Here is a 27542-nt window from a genome sequence, read left to right as displayed (position 1 = left end):
CACAGGCGATTTGACGAGGGAGGAAATACATTTACACTTAAACACAATAGAAAAACGTCCTCTTTTTTAAATTTAGTTACCAAACTGTTACAACCCTTTTAATCCTGCAGGATGGTCCCATATTCACTTTATCTGTTCCACTTCATCTGTATTCTCTCATCCTGCGTCTCCACGGCTTTTCCCCCAATATTTGCCTTTTTGACAGCGGCAGTCCAGTCTCACATAGCATCCTCTCACCTGCTTATTGTATATTGTTTATACACCTTCGTAACAGTTGTCACATTGGCTTTCTTTAATGGATTTTGTAGAGACGCACAATATGGATTTTTTCTTGTGGCCAATACAATAACATAATCAATAACCTATAAATGTAATTTTCTATAGCTCTAACCTAACCAGATCTAACAGACACTCTAACAGATTTTTTTTTGTCTACTTAACTGTACAAAAAACTTACAAATATACTACATATATAACAAATATACTTTGACTTTAATAGAGCATTATGCCTAAGAATTCAAATTATATATATTTATCCTCTATAATTTGGGGCTGTACAATATAGTAAGAAAAATAACTTTGACAGATATTGTGATGGCAGTGTGATTCATAATTAGTTGGAATGATAATTTTTGCATCACAATTTTTATTTTCACTGAAAAAAACTATTAAAAATCTGATGATGTCCAGTCCTACTATAATGTAATGATTAAAATGTTAAATTATAATATAAATTTCCCATTATTGACCAATCATTTATCAAACGAATATTCAGTGTGCCTCCCTAGTTGTTTGTACAATGTATTGCATTTATTGGTATAAGAGTGTTTTTATGCTCCCCTCTTCACCCATTGAAATTTCCACATTTTTTTCATTATTTAATTATTTGTCCATCAGGGTGGAGGAGAAGATGAGTGAGGAGAACACTGAAGAGGTGAGGGTGCTGGAGGCTCAGATCGAATGTCTCCAGGCTGAAGTTGCTGAGTTGCAGAGCCAGCAGCAGGACAATCACAAAGACATAACGTTTTGCCTCAGGGGACAAATGCAAGATGCCATGTGAGTTTTATTTTTCATTCAGCATTCATTTATAAACCTCTTCTTTCACTTTGCAACCCATAGCATACAACTCCACATCTTAAAATCTCGTTTTATGTTAAACTTATGGTAAATTACACTCAGATGGTGCAGAGGTGTGTGGGCAAGTAGAAAATGGTAAACAGAAGTGCCAATCTGTTGTGACAGTAAATGTTGTCCATCTTCCAAGGGCGTATATGTGTGGACAGAAACGAGGAGGAGGAGTGATGGAGAATGTGTTGTCTAGGCTGAAGGAGGAGGTGGAGGAGCTGGAGAAGGATCTGAAGTGGCAGACACAGATGAATGGCATCACTCTGAACAGCTGCACCAGAAAGACTCTGCAAAGCAGTAAGAGCGCAACACTGTCTGAATCCACTGTCCACTCTGTTTTCTGATCTTTTATAGATGAAATGATCAATCAGTCAACGAGAAAAGTAACCAGAGAATTAATCGTTCAACATATTATAGTAATTTTCCCTATGTGCAGTATATTGTTTCTAATTTACCCATAGTGTCACTACAGTTTAGTAGCTTGTTCCCATGTTTATTATGATCATGGCCACACATAAAAAATGTGTTAAAAAAAAGAGGGCCCCATTTTGTTTCATGTGAACAGCAGGAATCAAACCATGTTGCTTTCACATTATTCCACTGAGTGACAGTTGGCAGCAATTACACACCGAGACACATAGCAGGTTGCCAACAAAAGCAGAGAAGAAGAAGACAGTTAGCATAGATTTAATCAACAGACAAGAATTTAATTATTTAAAGCATCTGCTTTGAAGACATTTATCAGAAAGGAAATACATTTAACATTTTTGTTAGATCTCAAGGACACACACAGTGTGTTTTGGTGTGAAACACTTTTATTCACAAGTAAACCCCACAGAGCACCTTTTAAATTAAGTTGTGATGTCATAATGTACTTACACTGATGTGATGTGTGTCTGTGTGTTTACCAGGTGGCAGTAAGCTGGCCCAGCAGCTCTGTGTATCAGGTCACTGCTCTGAACTGGTCTTTCAGGTGGAGTTCCAGCTCACTGAGGTCAAGGTGAGTCAGTTCATTATTCAAATAAACTGCTGATGAGACAGACAGTCTTGGGTCCAAACTCCACTATGGCCACCTTTCCTGTAGGCTGATAAAGGTGCTTTCTCTGTCACTCCCTCACCAAGACACCTAACCAGTGGAGATGGTTGATTGGAGCTTTTAGCATTCTGAATGTATTAAGGCATCATGTTTTAGTTAAAGTGAAATTAGTCAAATGTCTTAAAATAATGTTGTCCATGTTTATGTAATCAATCCACTTCTCTCCATTCTGTTTTTTGGACTATACTCTAGCTTTTAATGTTTTCAAGACTGATAAACATTTCATCCAGCTTCTCCTTTGATTTCTATAGGACATTTTCAGCTAACTTTAGTGTCTATTTAGTATCAACCAAGCAAATCATCTAATATTTTCTGCTCTTTGGAATATATTAAGTCTCCTGTTCCAGTAACTGGACCTGTATGCTCATGAATAGAGCCCAATATTATTTGTCAAATCACAGATATTAGTATCTGCCTCACAAATTTAGTGCAAGTTGGGTTCTACTCACGATGTGCCTTTACCAGATGTATCTGGTGTGTAAGTTCAGATCCAGTTGGTCATCAAACAGAACTCCATTTAAAACCTCAGTCTCATTTTTCCACAGTTTTTATAAAAACTATAGATAAAACTCAATAGCTGTATAGAAGAGATCTAAGACTGTTGTTGGGTTTTGACTCGTGTAAATGAAAAGATATTTAAGCATTCACTCACTTGTCTGCTTTGCTCATGCCAAATCATTGACTAAGCTTTTGGTGAAGCAAACATCGACTGTGGCATTTCTTTTCATTTGAACTTATTTTTTAGTCAAACAGTTTCTCCTTGTGTTAGAATGGTGACTGAAGACACACACTGAAGGACACGTAGCTTTGTTGATTGTGTTCCTCAAGGACTAGGACCTATTGCTGAGTCTAGCCAGCAGAGGGCAGCAGAAGGCTGGGTTCAGTGGTGCACTGATGAGGCTTCAAGTGTACAGTTTAGATTTTAGCAGCTCCTCAGACCTCCGGAGCAGCTGGGAGACATACAACACACTTGAGAAGGAGGAAAAATTACTGTCTGGTCTCAAGTGTCGTACAATCAGGCATCAGACCAAACCGCCTCAAAGGAAGAAACAGTGTCAGATGGTATTAGGGTAAAGTCTTGTCATTGGCAGCTATAACAAGTCAGGTTTGGAAATCCTTTCTTCAAAATAAAATCACTCTTAACAGTGTATTATTGGCACTCCCTCTAGGTGAAAGTTTTTATAAGAGAACTGTCTAAATTTTACATTTTACATGTCCCTTTTATTGTTTATGAACAAGAAATAAACTGAAGAGCCCCAACATGAAAACCACCTGCCTAATACTGTGCAGGTCCCCCTTGTGTCAAAACAACAGTCCTGACCCGTCAAGGCATGGACTCCACAAGACTCCTGAACGTGTCCTGTGGTGTCTGGCACCAAGACGTTAGCAGCAGATCCTTTAAGTCCTGCAAGTTTCAAGGTGGGGCCTTGATGGATCAGTCTTGTTGTTCCAGCACAGCCCACTAATGCTCAATCGGATTGAGATCTGGGGACGTTGCCATCAGCGAATGCCGTCACCATGAATGGTTGTACTTGGAATGCAACAATGTTTAGGTGGCTGGTACGTGTCAAAGTAACATCCACATAAAAGCCAGGACTCAAGGTTTCCCAGCAGAACATTGCCCAAACCACACACACAGTGCCTCTGGTGTGCCGTCTTCCCATAGTGCATCCTGGTGCCTTCCCCAGGCAAGTGATGTACACATAACTGGCCATCCACATGATGTGAATGATGTATAGTCCATTCATGTGCTGTACAGAGGGTCCCACTTTCCGAGATGGAAAGTCATTATTCCGACTTTGATGTGTTCATGTCTGTTTAAGTCATAAAGTAGAGACAACATGCATGCTACTAAGAGCAGAGGGTACTAGTACAGAGTAGGAGACTAGTTACCAGTATTAATGCTAACAAGTTACCACGCAGCAACCAACAGTTTCAACTTACTTAATACTGTACTACAAATGACGTGACCAAAAGTGATATGCAAAACGTGAATAAATAAAATATTATCAGCCAAGCATTTACTCTCATCCACCATACTTGTACATATATGATGTCAACAGACAGCAACTCTGCAACTCATGTAACAGAATTTTCTCTCACTTCCTCAGTTGTTGTTCTCAGTTGACTTCAAGGGGGCATCAACATGAATCTTCCCAGTCAGGAAGTCATTTTTCCAATTATTCTGCCACCACATGAATACACTATGATTCCATTTTTCCGTGATCGAGTTCTGATGCTCACATGCCTGTTGGTTTATGCCCTGTTGATGGTGGGGGTTACCAGTCTGTGGCTATACTGTCCCAAACACAGCAAGCTGCGATGCACTGTGCATTCTGACACCTTTCTGTCGTAGCCAGCATGAAGTTTTTAAGCAAACTGTGTTACAGGAGCTCCTCTGTGGGATTGGACCCAACCGGCTACCCTTTGCTTTCCATGAGCACCAGCATGCCATGTGCCCGTGACCCTGTCACTGGCTCTCTGGTTGTCCTTCCTTGGACCACTTATGGGACGTACTTACCACTACATACTGGGAACACCTCACAAGACCAGAGGCATCACTTATAAAAGAGACTTGAGATAAATTTTGACCTTAAGTATGACTTAAGCAGAAAATCATGTGTAAGTAGTTATTTATAAAACCTTGCTTTGACATGGAAATGAACTGATCTCTAAACAAGGGCTAGATTACAGTTTGGAACACATGCACCCTAAACTGTGGCTAACTCTTCAGCAACTTTATGAACAGTGTGATGAGAATCACAGAAAATTGTCACGAAATCATTTAAAGGCATGTGGAATTAATAGTGTATACCCCCAAGCTATGTGTTTGGCTTTGTTTGTCAACCCGCTATTTGGTCCACCAACTAATCTGTGTTACTTGGTTCCAATCTTTTCTACCATCGCTGTGGACTCATGTTTCTCTTTTGGTCCATAGCTATTCCTGACCAACCCTCATTTGTTCTAGAGTAAATGTAAGTGATTAATTTTCTTCTCAGAACCTGCGTAAGCAAGATTTTTTTTTATACTCAGTGTATTTTAGGAATCAGACATAATCACACAGTCAAAAATGTTCAGAAGACTAAGTTCAAAGATAAATCTGAAAACGTTTTTATAAATGAGGCTCTTGCTGTCTTAGCGTGGCTCAGACCCAGTCTTCTAATCATCACAATTTGACCCTTTCAGTGTCACTCAGATTCTTACGCTTGCCCGTTTTCCTGCTTCCACACTTCAGCTTCATAAACTGACTGTTCACTTACTGCCTTGTCAAATCTTTCCTCCAGGGAGAGCTGGGATTGTTTGAAATCTTTAGATTCTAGTGCTGATATGATGCTTGAGTTTCAGTAGCTATACCAAAACAATCATTTTTTGTCAAATGTTGTCTAAACACAAGCAATCATATATGATATATAAATTAAATATATTCCTCAACATCTGGCAAACTTAGATTTGATGCCAACTTTCAATACTTGACATTTTTTGACCCTCAGACACATTTTGGTCTTTACCAAAAACATATTGAGGTTCAGCATGCAGCCCCAACTGTAGGCCTGACACAAATTGGACCATTACAGTTCAACAAAAAAGACAGTTACAGCCAATACTGTACATGTAAATTCAACAGCAGTTGCAAATTTATTGGAGGGAGATTTTTTTTGCTATTGTGATCTGTAAACCTGCTTCGTGTAGGTCCAACAGTCTTCTGGTTTTCATTCTAACTATAACAGCTGTTTTCATTGAATCACTCTGCCTGGCTCATGAAGTGTCATTAAAATTATAGTTTTTCTTCTGAGGCTTCAACTTGTTTTGTTAAAGGCATTAATCATTTGGCTGTGTAATTTAGAAACAGTCATTTTGTAAACATGCACTCTCTTACCCTTTATTATAGTTTGATTAATACTCACTTTTTACATTGCAACATAATACAAGTTAGTACAAGTTCCAGTAACATTAAAGTGTTCTGTTTGAGTTGTAACCCATTTGAAACCATTCAGAGATATGACTTATGGCTGCCCAAATATGGACAACCTTTCTCCTGAACTTGTTGATGGATGTTTAAAGAAATAGTTCCAATATTTTGGGGAAAACTTGCTTATTGTCCTTCTTACCAAGAATGAGATGTTCAGATGGATATCAGCCTCATGTCTGAGCTAGAGTCAGAATGTGTTTTTTGTTGAAACTGTTTCAGAGAATTGTTGATTCAACTTTTATGATCATTTTGGAGGATGTAGTTTGTGTAACTGTTTTATCTCTTCCCTCTTTTGTCTCTTTCCCTCAGTGTACCGAAATACATCATGAATAACCTGCTCTTTCATGACTCTTACTGCTCACTCTGCCGTCTTCTCCTCTCATTCTCACATAACTCAGATGAACTCTAAAACTCTGAAACAGCCTGGTTCCCAGAAAAGAACAGGCTTCATTTGATAACACATTATCATTTATCATTGCACTAAGTGACTCAGTATTTTTCTGAGTAACTGATGATGTGTTTGTCCAGCAGGATGGTCAGGCATCTGAGAGGACGATCAGTGATCTGAACATAGTGATGGACACCAGTGACCTGCAAAACTTCAGCAGTTTCCTGTCTGGGTAAGAATTAATCGAAGCTGTAAAGCTTATTTCCCATATATTTTTTTCATTGGCAAACTGGTATTATACAAATGTTACATACAAAGTATACAACTGTGATCCAAAATTGTTTTCTCATTTTGTCTTGGTGTTTTAAAACAGAGAAATAAAAAAAAATGCATTTTTCCATTGCCTAAAACAATAAAAAAAAAATGCACATACAGAAAGTAAATAAAAGGACAGTCAAAGTACTTCCTTAAAAGTGGGGTCCAACAAGGCAAGAGTGTTTACATATGAGATAATAGGTTGCCATCTTTTGTAGAACTTGGCAGAAGAACCACTAAAAGAATATTTTAATTGCCTTATTCTCTCTGCTGCATCATCTCCAATGACCCTTTAGTTGTCACATCTGGAATGAATGTTTCCTTGACAGCAAACTTTTTGCAGGGTTATTAACCTCCAGGTGATGGTAGTCAAGATTTTCAGATTTCTCAGGTGCAGAATTTACCTTGATGATAGTTAATTACTTGTTATAATCAACATTAATTAATCAAAGCAACAGTATAAATATGCATCTTGTCCCTTTATGAATAAAAAATGGCAGTTATGCTGATCTTGTGGTATAATGTTTGACTAGACTGGAACATTGCTGGAATTATGATTTCTCTGCTTCCAAACACAAGACATCAAGACAACATTGCATCTGTTGACTAAACATTGAAATATGCAGGTCAGAGTTGATCACAGGTGAACTATGACCTCCGAGCTGGAGCCAAAACAGGAGCATTCTTCACTTCAAAATGAGAGACTGAGCAATTAATTACAGGAATTGGTGCAAGTGTGACTGCACATTAACACTGAGCCAGCATATCTGATAAAACATGATGTACACTACACGGCCAAAACTATGCAGGCTGTCCTGTCTACATACTGTTGATTAATTTTTTTATCTGTGTTAGTTTTTGTCTGGTTTGGTCGAGGCCCCCCGGTTCCACTGAGGAGAAATCCTAATGCTTCAGCATACAATGATAATTTAGACAACAGAGTGGCAACGGTTTGCTGAAAGCCCTTTTTTCTGTTTCAACATGACCACGCCCCCATCACAAAACCAGGTCCATAAAGAAATGGTGTTCCCAGTGTAGTGTGGCAGAACTTGACTGGGCCTGCACAGAACTCTGACCTCAAACCCATCCAGCACCTTTGGGATGAACTGGATCGCTGACTGTGAGCCAGACCTCATCAACCAACATCAGTGCTGGACCTCATTAATGCCCTTGTGGCTGAATGGGAGCAAATCCTCATAGCTCGGATCCAAAATCTTGTGGACAGCCTGAAGCTAGAAGAGAGGAGGCTGTTACAACAGCACATTTATGAACACTGTTGTGGAATTACCAGCTGGAGGAACAGTCTGTTAAAATAAACATATAAACTGAAGCGCATCATATCTAACTCTGCTATCAGATTGGAGCAGACGTTTGAAAACCTAATTATTGCGTTCTGACTGGTGTGTTTGGACCGAAACTCAGTGGGCAGTCAGTTTGTAATTTATTTACACTGTCTGTTCCGTCCAACTCTACATGTTTAATGCTGGATATTACTCCGGTCAGGATAAAGCTGTCTGTTTAGTTGAACTGACGTGTTTATTAAAGTAGAGGAAGACGTCAAACCGCAAACGGCTGTCATCCAGCTGAACGTCCTCACTCACACATCCACTCATTCTCACACTGTCCGCTCTTTACTCACAAACAACAAGCCTTTCTCACGGCAGACATTTTGACTTTTCAAACACAGGTGTAACTCATTACATCCACAATAGATGCATTCCATTTAGGTGTGTTGGCTTACTGGCACCTCTACCTGTAAATGGAGCTCAGCCATCGCTGATATTAGTTACACCTGTTTTTTTCCTGCTGCGGCTGTTCAAAATATCTGGGCTGAATCTGGTCTGTTTGGGTTTACTCCACGATGTCTGGAGTGTCAGTCAGTATTTCTTTCCCACCAGGTGCTTTTTACATCGTAGTGAAAAATGTTCATTGTAATCGAAGCTGAAATGGCATTTCAGCACAAAATCTTTGTTTCACCTTTAATCAGAGTTTTTAAATAGGTGTGAAGTAGTGTTTGGCCTTAAGTTGATCCTCTGTCAGCTGTCCAGCTTGGAGAAAACACTTGTCTTTCACTATGATCTGGTAAGGCTCCAGATTTTTTTTTTTTTTTAACTGTATTTCTCTGTAAATGTGGCACAGAGAGAGAGAGAGAGATTTCAACACATTGTCTCAATACAGTTGTCACCTTGTGTGAAATTTGAATATTTAAAAAAAACATCACTCAGAAATGTACAAGCTGTACATTTGTATAAGCACAACAGGCTGTGGCTTGTACTTCATTTGGGAACTCATTCTGAAAGTGCACTGTCACTCTCATAGGTGCCTGAGCAGTGGAGCAAGTGAAGCAGCTGCACTCTCACTACTCCCACTGCACTTGAGGAGCAAACGTGTGCTTTTGCATTCCTCCTTTTTGATCATCTAACTTTGTTATTTTAAATCATTTGGATCAAAAATAGTTCATGATCATAATAAAATCTAACATGTATTGGAAGGTAGATGTGCTCTCTCCAGCACCAAATGAGAATCAGCAGGCCTGGTTGTTACTTTGGTAACGAATGAAAAAACTCCTCAAATGCCATCTCACACACGGTAGACAGCGAATTAACAGTGTTATGAGTCTGTGTTTAATTTTGGCGTGTATCTGATCCAACAACCAGCACGTATTTTAGTGAAAAAAACTTTGCTGTTGAAACAGTTTGCCTTTCAGTCCCGCTGTCTTCTCCCACTAAAATAGCACAGCTAACCACTGAAGGCTGGTAACGAATTGAGGCGACAAAATCCCAAATGTAAAGTTTGTACGGAAATCCATTTAATCTTTATGGAATAAATTGATACCGAATTGACAAGAAGACTGTCAACATACAACGCCTTTTATCATGTGTTTCTAGAGTCATGCGTTTTAGTTTTAGTCATGCGAGTTTAGCTTAACATTTTCCCCATAGTGCACAATGAACTTTAGTTAAGTCCAACCACTAATATGTTTTGCTAATATTTTGTCACTATTGCAGAAAAAAATATCCTGCCATACTTTCTTTTGCCTGGCACTAATCTTGCACCCTAACTTTTAACTATAACTCAATGCCCATGGTCACTCTGATCTATTGCATGTCCCGTTGTCCTCTTAGTAAACTATAGTTGTTTTCTTTGTTGCAAAGTGGGGGAAACTAGTGAGCTGTGATAGGAAAACATCTGAGAATGAACATGTGCCTGAGTCACACTGGATTTGTGAGATGATTGATATTTGAGACAAAAATCTAATCTTTAAATTAGGGAGAAAAACTACTGATACAGATTTGAAACCAAGTTATCAGGGACTGTAAAACTGAACATCTTGAACAACATAAAACTGTTTGCTGAATGTTGTTTATTCTTTTTGTTTGTAACATAGTAGTTGCTCTTGTACTGTCTAAAAATGTATTCCTAAAGCTCTATTCAAAAAATTTACAGAAATTCTAGCAACCGTGCTGAGTTGTTCAAGAGAGAATCACAAATTATCAAAGAAACAATTAATTTCCCCACCATGCTGTCACTTTCAGTAGCTTTCACTTTTGTCAGCTCTTTTTAATTACACATTAATTGCAATAAACAACAATACATGCCTTGTATTTTAAGTGTTTTGGGATGCAACAAAGCAGTTTGAATCTTAAATCTGTGGTGAACTTCAAAATTGCATTTATGTGCTCAGGTGCATTTTCTGTCCCGATAAGCACAGTTTGCCAGAAAGAGTTTGTTCTGTCAGTGGATCAGCACCACAAAGCAGAAGTCTGATTTGCTCTATATCTGTAGCCAAACCACATCTGGATTGTATGGTCCAGTCTGCAGGATCTGGCAGGAACAGATGGAAAAATACTGGAGATAATGATTCTGACACACTGCGGCCTTCTCCGAGTGTGTCTGTGTGTGTGTATGTGAGAGAGAGAGAGAGGGAATCATAGTTTTACAGTCCAAATCAGACTGGTGATCTTTGTTAGAACAAGCTGATCTAAACTGTTGAAGATAATGACTGACACTGATTTTTACTGGTTATTTTTATGTAGCAGATGCATGTCATTTTCACATCTGTCCTTCTATCGTCCACTATTTGGCTGTATTTAGACTCCCTATAGGTGATCACAGAGAGTAGGAGAGGCTGGAAATGTTAATTTCTGTTTAGTAGAATAGTTGATAACTTTTGTAGCCCAACAGCCAGCAAATGACTGCAACGTGGAAATGCTATTGATGCAGTGCGTTGTGGGATACATTTAGAGGACTCGAAACAGACTGGATTGTGTCAAACTTACAAACCTCTGCCATTAAAACACAGTGCTGCTCTTGTCATGTGGGGATCCGAGCCAACTGGTCCTCGAACCGCTCCGACTCCCAGCGTGCAGTTGAAGAAACACTGATCCAGGCCGTCCAGATTCTAAAGTGCAGCTTGTGTTTCCTGGTCTAAGCCAGGCTGATAGTGTGAAGCCAAACTGTGCTGAGGTCAGGGCTGCAGCAGGAGATATCCGTCAGCTCTGAAGCTAAAGGGGAGCTTTAAAACAGTCGTTGCTTTAAAGACATGGTGAGACTTACAGTATACATGCATGTATTTTGGACATTTAAAGATGACAATCCAGCATTGATTGTGTCATTTCTTTCTTGTGGGTATGATGGAACATCCACTTTGGGATCAATAAAATCAAAGAATTCATCTTCTGGGGGACATGAATGTGATAGATAAGTTGTATCACAATCTAACCACGAGATTCCTGTATTTAATACAGACCTCAGTACCAAAAAAGTCGGGATGCTGCGTAAAATGAAAATAAAAACAGAATGCAATAATTAACAATCCTTTCGATCTACATTCGATTCATACTAATATCTTAAGTTTTGAAAGTGAAATTCTTTCTCATATTTACTTGATATACAACTTCAGTCACTCAGCAGTCCAGGATCTCCATTGTCATATTTTTTGTTTCATAATGTACCACACATTTTCAATGGGAGACAGATCTGGACTACACGTAGGTCAGTCTAGTACTTGAACTATTTTTACTACACTTTACACTTATTTTCCATTTTAAACACAGAAATTCACCTTCTGAATTCAAGTTTCTCTCTTTTGCCGAACTAAGATGACCTTAATTGGCTCATTAACTTCTCAGGGCTCAGAGAAGTCTGCAGTATTTCTGAATGTTCTTTATATATGTCTTTCACTTTGCATGGTAGAGTCTTAACTTGCATTACTAGATGCAGCAACAAACTGTGTTTACCAACAACTGTTAATCGAAGTGTGTCCGAGTCCATGTAGTAATATCCTTTGGATATTGGATACTGATGGATTTTTTAAATCCAGTGCCACCCAAGGGTTCCAAGGTAAGAGGCATTCAGTGTTGGTTCTCAGCCTTGCCCCTTACGTGTAGAGATTTCTCCAGATTCTCGAAATTTTTTAAATGATATTAAGAATTGTAGATGGCGAAATCCCTAAATTTCTTTCAACTGTGTTTTGACAAACACTGTTCTTAAACTGTTGGACTATTTGCCCTTGCAGTTTTTCACAAAGTGGTGAACCTCACCCCATCTTTGCTTGTGAATGATGAGCTTTTTGAGGATGCCCCTTTTATCCCCACTCATGATAGTATACAGATTTACCGGTTTACCTGTGGAATGTTCTGTGTTTATTTGGCACAACTTTCCCAGTCTGTTGTTTGCCCTGTCCCAACTTTTTTGAACAGTCAAATTAAGAATGAGGGTGCATTTGCGAAAATCCCAAAAAGTATCAGATTGAACATTAAATACTTTGTACTGTACTCCATGGAATATAGGTTTCAAAGGATTTGTAAACCATTGCATTCTGTTTTTATTCATGTATTACACAGCATCAAAGCTTTTTTGAGGGGATTTGTTTGCTACCAATTTGACTTTAAAGTGATGCAGTTCCAGGCCATTGATTTACAGCTCACATCTCAGATTTTGTGGTGGTGTTGTGCTCATCATCGGCGGTTTCCCCTGTTGGGAAAACAACTGAGCCAATTCAAGCTGTGTTAAGCGGGATAGTGAGGTCCTCCTGTGCCAGAGCTGGCGAAACTGCCAAAAAAAAAAATGATGATGTGTTTGGATGAGTAAGGGAGAGTGGAGGAGCAGCTGTACAGGTTGTTGTAACTTGACTTACAGAAATAATAAGTCCTAAATTCACATTTCTTTGATAGATATTACAAGTGTGACTCTTTCGGGCTGATTATTATACTAGAAAATTGAAAAGTAAACAAAACATTAGGAATCATCTTCTGAGGCCCATCAACATCCATTGACCTAATTTGGTCAGTAGTTGTTCTCCTCATTAGCACAAAACTGTGCTAAACTGATAACCACTGGTTCCTCAAATGAATGGAGCGTAAATTCTGCTTGGAGTATAGGGGTAGGTTACATGGGTTTTGGGGTTTTGTTCAAGTTTATTCTATCAGATTACTTTTTGGTTTTCATTCATTCAAAAATTCATATTTCTAAAGGGCCATAATGTCTACAGGACTGAGTATTAACTTGATTTTCTTTGCATTCTTAGCAAAATGGTCACTTGTTCTAGTCAAAGTGTTCTTGTTTAATTTTATCTTCTTTTTTTTTCTGCTGTTTGCTGCAAACAAATTTTACTGCTTCTTTGGGGTGGTGAACCAAAGCCACTTAAACTTTCCAAGTCAACAGAGCTCTTTACAATCATGATATAAGAAGGTGTGTGAATTTACAACCAATATGGTTTAATTGGCTCGGCACCGAAGATATTATCAAACTGCATCATTCAGAATCGGTAGGACAAAATCAGTTCAATAGAACAATATCAAACAAAGGATCAGTCTCTCTGTCTTTTTGGTAGCGCTCCATTATATGGGAGGGTGCTGCCATGTTTCCATCAGCTCGGTGTGGAATAACAGTCGTCTGGAAACTTCACCCGACTGCCGTCTAGCCCCGGGCCCCCATGGAAAACTCTGGAAATCCTTTCACAGAATGTCCCAGGCACACTCAGACAGAGCGAACCGGACTAAAACAAAGATTTATTTATTTTTTCATTCAATTTTTTGTCTTTATATTGATATTGTGATTTACAGCACATTATTTATAAATTAGCACCATTTTGTAACCTAGCTTTTACAGTTTTTGATGATAAAGTATTTTAATTTTTCTAGTTTTCTTTAATTTGCTCATTCATCCATTGTTCCCAGACATGTATCCTAATGACTTTGGTTGAATTGGGTGTCTCAGCCACATTTTTCAGGTGTCCATCTCATGTGCATCTGTTATGCTTCTTTTTCAATCCACATTACAGTAACATCCTGTGCTTTACTTGCATATTTTTACATTTCAGGTCTTTTCTATTTCATTTTATTGTGGAACTGCAGTGATTATGTGTTTGGTTGTGAGTGCTGCCAAAATGTGGGTGAATAACACTGAATACTGTGCCTGAACACATCATGTGTGGACACAGTTGGAAGACTGAAGCTGCTGAGTGCCTCTCTTGCCATGCCTCCTGTGTGGACACAGTTGTAGTCTTTTTAAGACTGTATATTTGTCAATATTGTAAGGTTGTAGTTTGGACCTCTGGTAGTTTACAGTGTTAATGGATTGAATTTAATAGCAGTTGTGTGTTGTATTCAAACAGAAATTGTTAGTTCTTGGGGGTAACATTTCACACCTTTACTGACTGATGATGCAAATCATCAACTTTGAGGCAGAAGAACTTAAAAAAAATCCTTAAAAATGTTTTAATGATTTTATGCAATGTCATTTCAGGGTGGAGGAGAGCAGAAATCTTCTGCTGTTTTTCAGGACTCTGAGGACTTTCTCAGAAAGATGTAATGACCGATGCAGAACATTCCAGCACTTCCAGGTAAGTGAAGACAAACTTCATCCTCACACACCTGCTTTCCATGGTGTTTAATTGTCTGTGTGTTGCTGACACACGACAAACCCCTTGTTCCCACCAATGAATATGGATGACTGACTCTGGTTGGATTAGGTTGGTCCTTTCCTTGAATGCAATGTGTTTAACACCACTGATGACGTTTTTTTTTGATATGGCAGTATTTTGGCCCAGCCTTTCATTGGTTGTTTGTATATGAATCTAGAAACATGAAGAAATATTTTTGACTTGCTGCACAATGACAACTCTGCATCATTTGTGGGGAAAAGATGCATCAGTCCATCCTGAATTCTTTCAGTGGGGAAACCAGATGGTCCATCAGTCATTCTGATAGCAGTCAGACTTAAAATCGAAACTTTGGGTTGGATTTAATCTTTAACCTCTGCTTGACTTCTGCTGGATTTCACCCTTATCCATAATTGGAGGAGCTTTGTCTTCTCTCATCAAGCTTAGAGGCCAGAGAGGCCAGAGAGTCAGTCCAGAAGACATGTTTTTTTTGTGGTCCAGAATAGACCAGTCTTAGGGTTTATATTTCAAAACAACAATAAAATTCTTACACTGGCTTTGCTTTGGCAACCTTTTACCACCCACAGTTCCACTCGTGGGGCTCTAGCACAGCATTCACAGACTGCCAGCATACATGGAACAAACAATATATTTATCAATAGATTAGATTTTTATATTTTTTATACTACTACTCGTGGCCGTGTGGACCTCACACAATAAATCAGAGCTATACAAATTTCAGTGTAGAGCCTACATGCATGGACACTTGTATGGGTGCGGAAAGTATCATTTTGACTTAAACCAGATAATGAGTTGAAAATGCTGTTCCTCTGGAGAGTTCAGGCAAAAGTTTGGAAACATTTACTGTTCAGGCCTAACTTTGGGTAAGTATGCAGAGATACAGTAGCTGGATGCATGGCTTGATTATAGATAGATGCGATGGATGAATGGATAGATACATAGGATAGATAGATAGACAGACAGGTAGATGTTGTAGCTAGATGCTATAAATGCTGTAGCTGGATACTACAAATGCTGTAGCTAGATACAATTGTCAGATTCTACACATGCTATAGCCAGATACTATAGATACTACAGATGCTATATTTTTTAATTGAATTGAAAAATTGCTATAGAGGATACTATAGCTAGAAAAGATGGATGGAGGCTTGGATATGATGGATGGATGGATAGAAACTATAGATTTCTGCTGTTGTCCTTCTTCTCAACCATGAAGATACAACACCTCCAAAAAAGTGCCACTTTAAAAAGGGGCTATTGTTTGTAAACTGCTTAGATTGAGGCTGATGCGCAAGAAAAAAAATGAATGTTAATGCAGTGGGTGTGAATTAGTGTGGGCATGGTAAATGTCAGGGTGGGACTTTATTGAAGAGGTAGCAGTAAAATGTCAAATGGTAAATCAAGCTGCGGCAGTAATATGGAACCTATTCTCCTGTTTACTCGGAGAATGTAACATTCTGCCAAGTTGGCTGGGCTGAAGGAGGATTAACCCACATTTTCCATACTGGACTGTGTGCTCTAAACTCTTATTTTGCTTAAGTTGCATTTTTTTCAGTGTTATTATGGAAAAATGTCATTCCCATTGTAACGGTTCTGCTGTAATGTGGGCAGTGCCTTGTGTGCCGATTTCCATGCTTTAATGACACACAGACATGAATTAAGAGGAATAAACAAATAAAGACCTAAAACACAAATAAATCACATGCAATCCAGGCCAGGAATCATTTTTGTTGCCGGTAGACCACGACATTACCAGCCAGCCACTGTAGGACTGCAGAACTGCAGATGATGGTTGGCAGCATAGCAGTTACAAACCACAGACATTTAAAAGCATGTGGCCAATCACTGATTGGAATTTCTCCATTGAGGACATATTGGTGTTAAGTGTCTTTGCACACAGACATATTCTTAAGTGTTCCAGACAATAGGGACATTGTTTACATGCATGCTGCCTCCTCTACACTTCGCTGCCTAGACTATGTATCATATTTCCTACAGTATCCAACTTACTGTACCGTTCACATCACTGTGTACAGAATGACCTTTATACTTTGAATATTAAAAACTTAAGCTATGATTCCAAACACATTTTAATTAAAAAAGTTTAACTTTATTAAAATATCTTAAAAACATAGCCGTGTCACGTACACATCTTCCTGTACACCACTGTCTTATTCACATCAGTAATAATTTCTAAAGTGGAGAAGTGGGAAGAGGTAGGGACAGAAGCAAGACATTTTAAAAGCAAACAAAATAAGAAGGAGTAACTTTCACATTACTATAGTTCATACATTGTTCCCCAGATCACTTCAACTGGAGTCTATAAATTAAAAAAAGACAAGTGAAGCTAAATCACAAAATGCTTAAGAAAGTGTGCAGTTGCACAAGTCTACATGGCCATTGCCCTTGAGGAGAGATATGTAGTGGAATAATTAAAAGTAAAATTAATTCACACAATGGCAGAGCGTAACGCACAATGTTGTGGTCATTTCTAGTCATTTTCTGAGAGAACACTCAGTGAGATAGTCATATGACATCATCAGGACTCTATAAAATTTGAACAGTAAAAGTACTTAGATAGGAATGTGCTTTACCCCAAAATAACTAAAAACAGTGTATGTTTCTTTAAACATTTTCATTCACTGGTGGCGGTATGGCAGACAAAACTTATATCTTCAAAAGTGTTATTATTTTTGCAACATCTTAGCCTCAAAGACAGCCTAAATCTCACAAACTCATTTTCTCTACATTTTAATCTGGAAATGTTAAAATGAAGCATGCAACAGCATTAATACACATAATCATACACTGCACTTCAGTCATGTGTTCTTGTAGTGACATCTGTCCAGATGAAATTCCTGATGACCCACAATGAGCAAGATGAAAACGGTGATTTTGGAGGGCTAGAAAAGCATGTGAGTCCATTAAAAGCACATGTTGCACATTTTACTTGTAGTTTTCTAAAACATTTTGTTGTTAACCTCAAAATGAGAGATTTTACACTAGTACAAGATGTTAAGGTCAGCAAAAGCGGCAAAGATATCTAGACGGTTGCCGTAATATTTGTTATCTTGTTATCTACATATAGTTACGTATAGTAACAAAATGCTTCATTTTTATAATTCATTCCACAAAGAGCGTGAAAACATCTGCCTGCTTTGTTTAATAGTGTGTACTAATAGGCACAGAAAGTTACAAGCAAGCCTGTTGGCTTGTGGCTGCATGTGTGTGGTTCATTTCAGTTCGTGTAGTTTCATTCATCTAGGTAGTACAGCGTCAGGTGAAAATGAAACAATGAATTGGACTGTCATTAAAGAGGTGTTGACGCTTCTCCACTCATTCATAGGGTTACATCAGTTCTACTGGCATTACGTCACCCGTGGAAAGGACATTCAGAATAAACCCCTCTGTTGTTGTCTTCTGAACAGGTGGCCTAAATCTTTCAGGCTGTTTGTATTTACAGTCCAATTGTCAGAGCTTATGCCTCAAATATATTTATTTGTCCACATATATTTGACAAAGGCTGTGTTGAACAACTTTTGTCGTCCCAAAGCAACACGTCCACTTTATGCAGTGACTGGCCAGATGTGTGTTTGAGATTCTATATTATGCTTTTCCATCACTGTACTCATGAACATCTATAAATTCCTTTCAGGAGAGACCGTTTGAAATCCAATTCAGTGTGCCACATTACTTCAATGCGTCTATAACCCGCAGAAACAATGATTTTAGACGCTGCCAGACAAACTAGTTGGTTTGAAGCATATCAAGGCCTTCACAGCCTTCTCAGGTGGTTTCGTACCAGTTAATGTGACTGTGACTTGTAATAAATTTCTTGTGCTATTTTTAGTTTTTAAATGTCTGATACTCCTCTCCCATCAGTAGAACTGAAGAACATCAAAGTAGAGAAATTACTACAGGTCTACACCTTGAATCTACTGAGTGGTTTCATTTTGACCTGACAATGTCACAGGCTGTTTGTAGGTTTGTTGAAGTAAAAACATTGACAACTTTACCCTCACCATGGGACCAGCACCCCAAAATCCATAACGTCACAGTGTTCCCCCCAGGACTCTGCTGTGGGAAAACTGCTCCATCAGCAACAAAGGGGCTACAGTAAAGTTTCTGCCTCATCAGCGGTACTTTCCGACAGGCAGTACCTTCATGCAGGTGAAGCTGTCAGGGTACTTAGATAGCACCACGGGGTTGCCGTCCAAACGGACCTCACTGAGGCTTGGTCGTAGGTAGTAGGTGTCATTGGACCTGCAGAAGGTGTTTACGGTGACCTCTGTGATGTTGTTGTTCTAGGGGAAATGGAGACAACATTGAGAATGTAACAGAGTAAATAAAATATTAGCTTGTAGCTAGTCCTGTAACATTGAATAAAATTTAATTTAATACTGTCTAATTTAACTCTAACTAATTTAATACATAATCAATTTTAAATTAAATCTAGAATGTAACTTGTACAGCAAATAGTGGGAATCAGTAGTTTCTGAAGTCAATTTATTTGTGAATATTTTAGCAGTAAAAGATACAAACCTGTAGGTGTAAAATCCGAACACTCTCAGGGATCTGTGGAACAGCTTCCAGCTGGTTGTCAGCCAGGTACAGGTTAACCAGCCTGGTCATTTTCTGTTGGGGAAACCCATTTGTGTGTGGAAAGTGAAGGTTTACTTAAATAAATACACAGCATACCTGGCTACAAACAAGATATAATTAGGGAACAGCTTACTTGTGACTATGAAATCCATTAACATTGTGGAAAACAATGTTTTATTGTTTAGCTTTTTGTAAATAAGTGCAAAGCTGGAGTTAGGATGTGGTTAGTTTATCTTAGCATAAGCACTCACTAATTAACATTTTGTATCAAATCTCTTTAATCTGTACACAAACCTAAATATAAAAACAACAGTTTGTGGTTTAAAGGGGAGTTTGGTTGTGCAACTGTTGAACAACAGCTAGTTTCAGTGACTGTGTACAGCCTCCTGAAGTCTTGTCATCACACTGAAGTTGCCAGGTATAGTACTATTGTGCCTGTAGAGAGAACAAAGCCAAAGCCTGTGCTCATCACCTCTTATCTGGCAGCCTGTACTGTAGCTGGAGCTGCTGCACTGAAGTACTGGGTTGATGGATACACTGTCAAGAAAGAGTTTCAACATGTAACTCCCCCTAAAACCACAAACTTGTCATCTCACTCCTGGGAGAAAGAGAATAACCATGTTTCCCAAAACTTTTCAAATAAATGTTAGTCTTTGAAAGCTCTACAGTAAGAAAATATAGGCATTATCCAAGTTTTTCTGTAATGGTTTTCTATAATATGTTGTACAGTAATTTAAATCCTGTAATATGTTGTGGGATACAGGGCTCAGCAATAAGGATTGCCTGCCTGTCCAGGGCAAGTAAAGGGACACTTTGGACAAGTAATCTTGCAAAGAATTTAAGACTGTTTTTTTCTGGAGTTGATGATGGAAGTAACTTAGAAGTGAGCCATCCCGCTTCCTTCTCATCTCTGTTGAGGGTTATACATGTGCAGTACCGATTGGGAAATTGCAAGAAAATGACTCGGGATAAAGACAAAGTTTATGAGAGTAAGTGCAAGCAGGCATTTCAGTTATCTGGAAACAGGAGTTTAGTTGTGTGGTGTTATAAGATGTGGATGAAACTCCAACTATGTCTTGTACAGTTTCAAGCAAGTATGAGAGTAAGGCAGAAATGGAGTAATTTTTCGAAGGCACGTCAAGTTTCCAAAAAACATAAAGAGCCGAATGCAGCTTGCTTGCCTTTCAGCTAAGAGGGCTGCTGACAACCCTTCCTACGCGGCCTTGCTGGTGTTTGTACGAAACAACTAAACGGAAGCAAGTCGAGTAATCGCAAAACTGCTAATCACAGATCATGTTTCAAAAAACATGCAGGCCTCAACTGTGCACCCCAGTATAACTGCCCTTCAACAGAAGAAAATAATTCACCTGGGTATGCAGTGCCACACTGACATAGCTTGTCAAAAGCATTATTTGATAACTACTCATAAACAAAACAATGTGTACAGGGGCAAGTGAAAATTAACCAGATTTCTGATGAACTTGCCCAACTGAGCAAGTGAAAAAAAAACATTGACATTGATCCCTGTAATATGTGTGCAGAGAAGAGACACACGGGACACAATCTGGACAGCAGGCCTTCATCAGATATCTCATGGCTCACTGTTAATCTGGCTTACATTATTGAAGCTTTTGTTAATTTGTGTGTACCTCTCTGAAGACCACTCACTTGACAGACAAATAGTTCTGATCTGTTTTCAAATATGCCTTGATTTGTCCCATCCCTTATATTGGCTTAATTTAAAAAGTTGGGGGAGGTGATGATTTGTACCTTGAAAGCATTAGCTTTGACACCCCTGGTCTTGAGGAGGTTGTTGTTGGCGTTGAAGTGAGTGAGTTTGGCAGGGAGCATGGGAAGTTTGACCAGTCTGTTCTCAGCCAGAGACAATTGCTCCAACAGGGTTAGTTTAGAGAATGCGCCATCTTCGATCTCTGAGATCAGATTCCCTGTCAGGTCAATCCTCTTCAGTGTCACTGTTGATTGATACAAAAAAAAATAGTGTTATCACAGTTGCAGCTGTTTTTGATGTCTCTCTTTCTTTTGTTGTTGTACCACCATATTAATGTTAGATCCAATTCAAGCATTCCTCTGAGTTTGTGTTTAATGTGTTTTAATATGTTTAATATGGTCACCAGTTCTTGTAGGGTTGAGCTCTCTGTTTTGGTTTAACTAGTTTTTGTTCCCTCAGAGTTCAACCATGTTGTTACAGACATCCATCAAAATATTCCTCCAGTTCCCTTTGCAGATTTTTGTAGTCCAACAAAAAGATTTATTTCAGTGTAGTACTTTTGAAGACCTAGAAACAAACCAGATAACCAGCTTTGAACAACACCCTATTACGAGTGGCATGGCTAAAAATATTTTTGTAGATATGTTTGTAAAGTGGTCTTCCTGAAGCTTCTTTTAGTTTGTTATCAATCCAGTTGACAAAGTGCAGCCACATGGACCAGTGTAAACTTATGCATCACATGCGGTGCATCTATGCAGCAACTAACATCTTTCATTGGGGCAGAGAAATTATGATGTCTCTGCTTCTCCCAGGATATTGGTTGTGGTGCGTTCTATCTGCTAACATCTATACCTGACTGATTTGTTGCAAATTTTGCCTCCGAACGTTTTCCTTTTCTGTGATCTGCTGCTTTCATTAATCAACTGGGGAGTGAATGTATGAAGTACTGATATCACTGTCACCTTTTGAGCAGAATCAGCTCTGTAGGACAGGTGAAGTGGTGTGTCTCCACCATAACATGCTGCAGGAAACCTTGAAGCTATCAAACAGTGAGGCGTCCATCTTTATGCTACCTCATTTGAATCTGGTGAACCAAAAAGCAAAGTCAAGTCTGAATCACAGTTTAATGTGCATATAATATTTGTCCTGGACCAAGACCAAGCTGAGATAACCCTGATGACATCAATATGACATCATAATGAGTTAGCCATTAAACAACTGTTTTTTCACAGGGTTTAATGCAAATTACTATAAGAGGTTTCTCTAAATAGTAAAATACAGTATGAAAATTTAGTTTGGTTTCAGACAGGAAACATCAAATGCTTCATCCCAAATGACTTTCAGCTTTTGATACCCGGTTGGACAAACTGCTGAGCAATCAACAGGGTGTGATGGAGACAGTTTCTAGACTTACAAATGTCGGCAAAGTCTTTGGTGCTGATTTTTTTTATCTTGTTGAAGCGGGCATACAGGTAGGCTGTCTCTTTAGGCAGGGTGGGCACAGTGGTCATGTCTGGACTGACCTCCTCACAGTACACTGACCCAGTCAGACACACGCACAGCAGGCAGGTGGGCAAGTCTGCAACACAAAGGCATCAAACAATCACTCAAGCAGTCTTCATAGTAATGTTCTACGGTCTTTTTTTTACATTCATATCAATGGGGACATGTTGCAGGCAAGATGGAAAGTTTTGACTGACTGTGTCTGCAGCAACCAACCATTGATTCAACTCTGTTTGCAACAAGCAATTGAGATGATGTGTTCAAATGTCTTGTTTTGTCTGACTGACCAACAAGAAGCCAGAGATATTCAGTTCATCACATAAGACAAAGAAAACTGAAAAAGCTTCCATTTGAGAAGGTGGAACCTAGTGTATGTTTGGTAACTATTTGAAAAATGACTTAATAAATTGATTATTGAAATAGTTGCTTTATTTTGATCGACTCATCAGCTCTAAACAGCTGTCTCTCGTATGACACAACAGAATACTAAATCATTCAGTCAAACCCACAGTTTTCTACCCATGTCGTTTGAAGAAGAATTTTATAAAGAGTTTTTAAGAATTTTAGTAAACAAAATTAACAACTCTGCTGAAAAGCATTCATTCTTAGTACTTCACTACTGTAGCTGTCTTTATGTAGGCTATCTTTAGTTCATCTACAAATAATTCAAAATGTCCTAGTAAGACTGCTAACTGGTACTAAGAGGAGGGACTATATCTGCCTTGTACTCTGGTTACCACTGAAAGATAGAACTAACAAATTTGTTTCAAATTTAATTTTTTTTTACATATATTTGTCTTCAAAGGCAGACACGGACCGTCACCAGCTGGCATTTCTTAATTCCTCATTCCTGTTCTGCTTTTGTACATCTTAGTCATCATTGGGCTTTGGGAATGTGCAACAGTGAGGAGTAATTGATCTAAGATTTTTGCATTGATTCTCTCCCCTCACTCTCAGGTCCTAAATATTTCTCACCGTCTTTAAATGCTGGCTAATAACCCGCCTTTTTTTACATTTGCCTTTCAGTCCTCCTAATTGTTATATAACTATAAAATTGCTGTATCTTAGTCTGTTACAGTTATTATCTATTTAGTTTTAATTTGATTGTATTTCAAATCTCTTTGTAAATCACTTTGGTCAGCCCTCTATAAATTTGACTTGGATGGTTTCCATACACTTCAAATTTTTCCACACAAGTGAGTAACACTGGGTATGCGTTCCCCCCAAAACCAACAAATTTGGTCCTCAAGCTAAATATTCTGAAGCACACTTTAGAGAGAACCAAAGCAAGCGATTGTTATTGCTGTTTGCCAACATGTACTGGTCCTGAGTTCAGACCCAGCACTACCCTCATTAACTTGTTATGAGAAACATGTAGTTTGTGTTTGAGTTTCTTTCCCAGACCTTCAAATCATGAACAGATTGAGTCAAAGCAATTCAAAACAGCAGTTTTAAACTACAGTATAATTTAAATGTGATGTTCGTGTGTGTGTGTCCGTGTGTGTGTGTGTGTGTGTGTGTCCGTCCAGGTGGACATGAGGTAAACAGATCTTTCTCTTACCGGTGGCATCTCCTCCCTCTACAATTGGGCTGTCATCAGGTTCATCAGCAGGAGGCAGCGCCCTCTGCAGGAGAAAATACGGCCTGGTCATATACCGGCCAGCTCATTGGCTAGAGCAAAACATTGACACTGCCAGGGTTAGGAGGTCAGTTTGGAAATATGCTAACACATTGCACTGTGTCAAATTTTACATGGAAACAAATGAAGATAAAAAAAAACTTAAAAATAAATAACCATGCTGCACTGTGCCTGTCTCACCCTCTTATAAGTTAGTGCATGCTAACGCTAGCATGTTAGAGGTAAAATAATTAACTTGTGCACTTAAACAAGCTGGTCATATTATGCTTAGGTTTGATGTAATGGATGAGCTGAATAAAAAGAGAGACACTAACAGTTTGACAGTTTTCTCCCACAGCCACCGCCACTGTATTTAAAAAAAACATATGGGTCTGAGTGGGTGGGCACATGTTGCTTCAAGCAGAGGTGAGAAGATGAAATATGATCCGTGAAGTTCAGGTTCAGGAACAGTTCTATGAACACCAAAACACCGCAGAGGAATTTCTGATATATGAGCCACACTTTCTCAACTCTGACAAGTTAGCACAGCAATAATAACTTTATCCTTCGTTTCTAGAGTGTCCAGGTGATAAGTAGAAAGACACCATTCATGTCACAAAGTTATCCACCAAGAATGTTTGCTTGGATGTATTTTATTGTCCAATGATATGTGTTGTTGGATAATGTTTCTGCAAAAGTTGTTGGATGATGTTTGCGCAAAAGTTAACTCGGGTTCAACTTTTTTGCTGTGTTGCAAATACAGTACTCTGATTGAAATGAATGAGGTGGTCATTTCTGACTTATTTCTCCTCTTGGTCTGAACACAGACTATGTTCAGTGCCCTCATCATGCACAATCTGACATTGATTCTCAGGCTATATTGGCTGGCAGATTGTTCTGCAGCCACTTAATATTCCACAGCTGGTTACTTACTGACAACTGGTCACGGCCTGAACTCCACTGCAGTGGATGCATGTTTCTAGTTATTGGTGAGGTGCAGCATTGACGCAGTGCTTTCTTTTTTATTTTGTGATGATAAGTTTTTGATTTTCATTGATTTCCATTGTGTGAGTTGTTGGCCCTGATGGCTGACACTGATCTTCCCGATGTTCAGCTGTTCTGAATAAGTAACCGTACCTGGTCAGTACATCTTTTTTAGAAGTCTCTTTGCACTCATGTTGACCTTTGACCAGGCTTTGCAAAGCGAAACCATGTAGGAGCCAATGAGAATCAGGTTGGTGTCAGGTATTTTTGCATTCTTTGCCTCTGATCCCAGAAACCTTTAGACCTTTGGAGGTTGGTAAATTTCATTCTGCAGTCTGAAGAGTTGTGAGCCTGTGGATGCCTTCTGGCAAATTGCCATTGAAGCTCATGAATCTGAGAGCTTGGCAACCAAACTACTCCTCTACCAGTAAAGTAACTGTTAATGAAAGTTTGAATCCTGCATTACCACTGGTCTAATGGTTGATTAGTTTGTCATCCATCATTTAGACCTAGGCTTAGTCTATAGCCAATAAAAGTATCCTTGAGCAAAATACCAAGCCTGCTGCTGTGTCTCTGAACTAACTGACTGGTCCTCAAACAACTCAAAGCACGGAAACAGAACTTTCCACATTGTATATTAAAATCTTAGCCTAAATGAAGTTTGTGGTTAATTGAAGCAGTAGTAAAGGGTATGTGGCCTGTCCCTAAAGGGTCTGGCACTGACAGAGGTTTGTATGAAAAACAGCTGGTCCCAAATGAAGTTTTTACTCATTAAAACTGAAGGCATGTTTCATAGCAATATTCACTCACACTTGCCTCTCATCCTCTGGGTTGTTTGTGGGTTTTTCACTTCCTGCAAGTGTTTCTCGAAGGAAGAACCAGACCAGACTTTGGTTACAGTTCGTCCAAATATTTCTTGAAGAGGTTAGTGTGGTTAGTTGAGGGATAGTTTGGTCAGGGTTTGGTTTGTCTGGTGGAAGAAAAAATTAGACACAGAAAGGTGTGTGTGTGTGTGTGTGTGTGTGTGTGTGTGTGTGTGTGTGTGTGTGTGTGTGTGTGTGTGTGTGTGTGTGTGTGTGTTGAAAAGGAGCTCAATGAATTATTATCTCTTAGAGGAGGCAGTGAAGTTAAGTACTTACTGTACAAACAAATTCTATTAGATTAAACCATGAAGGGCTTTATTAGATTTCAGAATAATTTGATCATCCATTTTGATTATTGCCAACTATTAAACATGACTTAATCACCCCTAAAAAAAGTGAGGTCTTATCTGGTATCTTATCTATTTTTTGAAATGTTTTATTTATCTAATTTTTTCTTATTTTATCATACCCTGTTAGCAGAAATTTCCCTTATGGAAGACATCTGTCTGGTTCAGAGAAAATCTTGGCAGTGTGTCTGTGCTCATATTTACTGAAACAAAAACACGTTTGTTTTTCATTGAATACTATAAACAGGACAGCATTTTTTTGTGTTTATAAATGCATCCTTATGATCTCAATAAGTCACCTCAAATTATGCAACAGTGATAACCACAAGTCTAAGGTTTAACTGCTAAGGAATCAACTACTGAACAAAACATTTTACTTGCAGAAAAATGTGTTAAAGCTCGATAAAATTAGGAAATTTAACAATTCAAAGCACATTTTCTATACATGTATTTATCAGACTTATTGAAAAGGACATTTTTTGCAGATGATGTAAATAATAAATTTCCTACCGTAGCCCTCCTTGATTTCAAATGCTCACTGGAGTATCCGTTCAGCTCCCTGCCAGGTAGAGATCCCGGTATCAGCTGTGAGTCCTGGTCATTTCTCCTGGCCGAGGCTGCTGCCAGCCACGGCACCAGCATACAGGTAAATAAGAGAGCCTTCATGCTGTCCAAAGCAGTGTGACACAGACACACCAGCTCGCCTTAAAGCCTGAGTTTGGGTCAGCAGCTGCTATCTGCTACGAGCCCCTGTTGGGATGTGTCAAATGACTGTATTTAAAGGCTGAACCAGTAGCTTCCAGCAGACTCTAAAAGCAGAGTTTATAGAGCAGTGCACTTAACCCTTCCCTGACCACCCACCAGTGAGAGAGAGACAGAGACACAGACAGGTTGTACAGAAAGAGGCAGACACATCAAAGAGAGCACATATGGAAACAGACAAAGAGAGAAGTGTCAGTGTTTTCTGTTAAATGTCCCTTAAATGTGTACTGTGTCCGGGAAAAAATACACACAGCAAAAACTGCAGAGAAAGCAGAAAAATTGAAAGTTGACAACCACAGTGTGTGTGTGTTTTGTCAGGAGGAATGTCTGTGGT

General features: G+C 38.9%; 2 protein-coding genes across 2 annotated transcripts; one reads left to right on the top strand and one right to left on the bottom strand.

Annotated features, from left to right (window-relative positions):
* Nucleotides 1–1271: 1271 nt before the first annotated feature.
* On the top strand, nucleotides 1272–14846 carry cenpp (centromere protein P). Its single transcript, XM_084739735.1, has 4 exons — nucleotides 1272–1422; nucleotides 2037–2125; nucleotides 6723–6811; nucleotides 14644–14846. Exons 1-4 carry the CDS (start codon nucleotides 1272–1274, stop codon nucleotides 14789–14791), a joined length of 477 nt encoding a protein of 158 aa, XP_084595861.1. The 3' UTR covers nucleotides 14792–14846.
* A 2042-nt stretch (nucleotides 14847–16888) lies between these two features.
* On the bottom strand, nucleotides 16889–27226 carry ogna (osteoglycin, paralog a). The gene is made up of 6 exons (XM_084739724.1): nucleotides 26957–27226; nucleotides 24196–24259; nucleotides 22546–22710; nucleotides 21173–21375; nucleotides 19343–19435; nucleotides 16889–19104 (listed from the first exon to the last, which is right to left on the bottom strand). The coding sequence occupies exons 1-6, from the start codon at nucleotides 27110–27112 to the stop codon at nucleotides 18934–18936; spliced, it is 852 nt and encodes a 283-aa protein (XP_084595850.1). The 5' UTR covers nucleotides 27113–27226; the 3' UTR covers nucleotides 16889–18933.
* Between the last annotated feature and the right edge of the window lie 316 nt (nucleotides 27227–27542).

This window comes from Lutjanus erythropterus, chromosome 2 (assembly GCF_056507025.1).
Source record: "Lutjanus erythropterus isolate fLutEry1 chromosome 2, fLutEry1.hap2, whole genome shotgun sequence".
Taxonomy (NCBI): domain Eukaryota; kingdom Metazoa; phylum Chordata; class Actinopteri; order Lutjaniformes; family Lutjanidae; genus Lutjanus; species Lutjanus erythropterus.
Note: the sequence above shows the minus strand (reverse complement) of the source record. Positions and strands in the feature narration are given on the sequence as shown.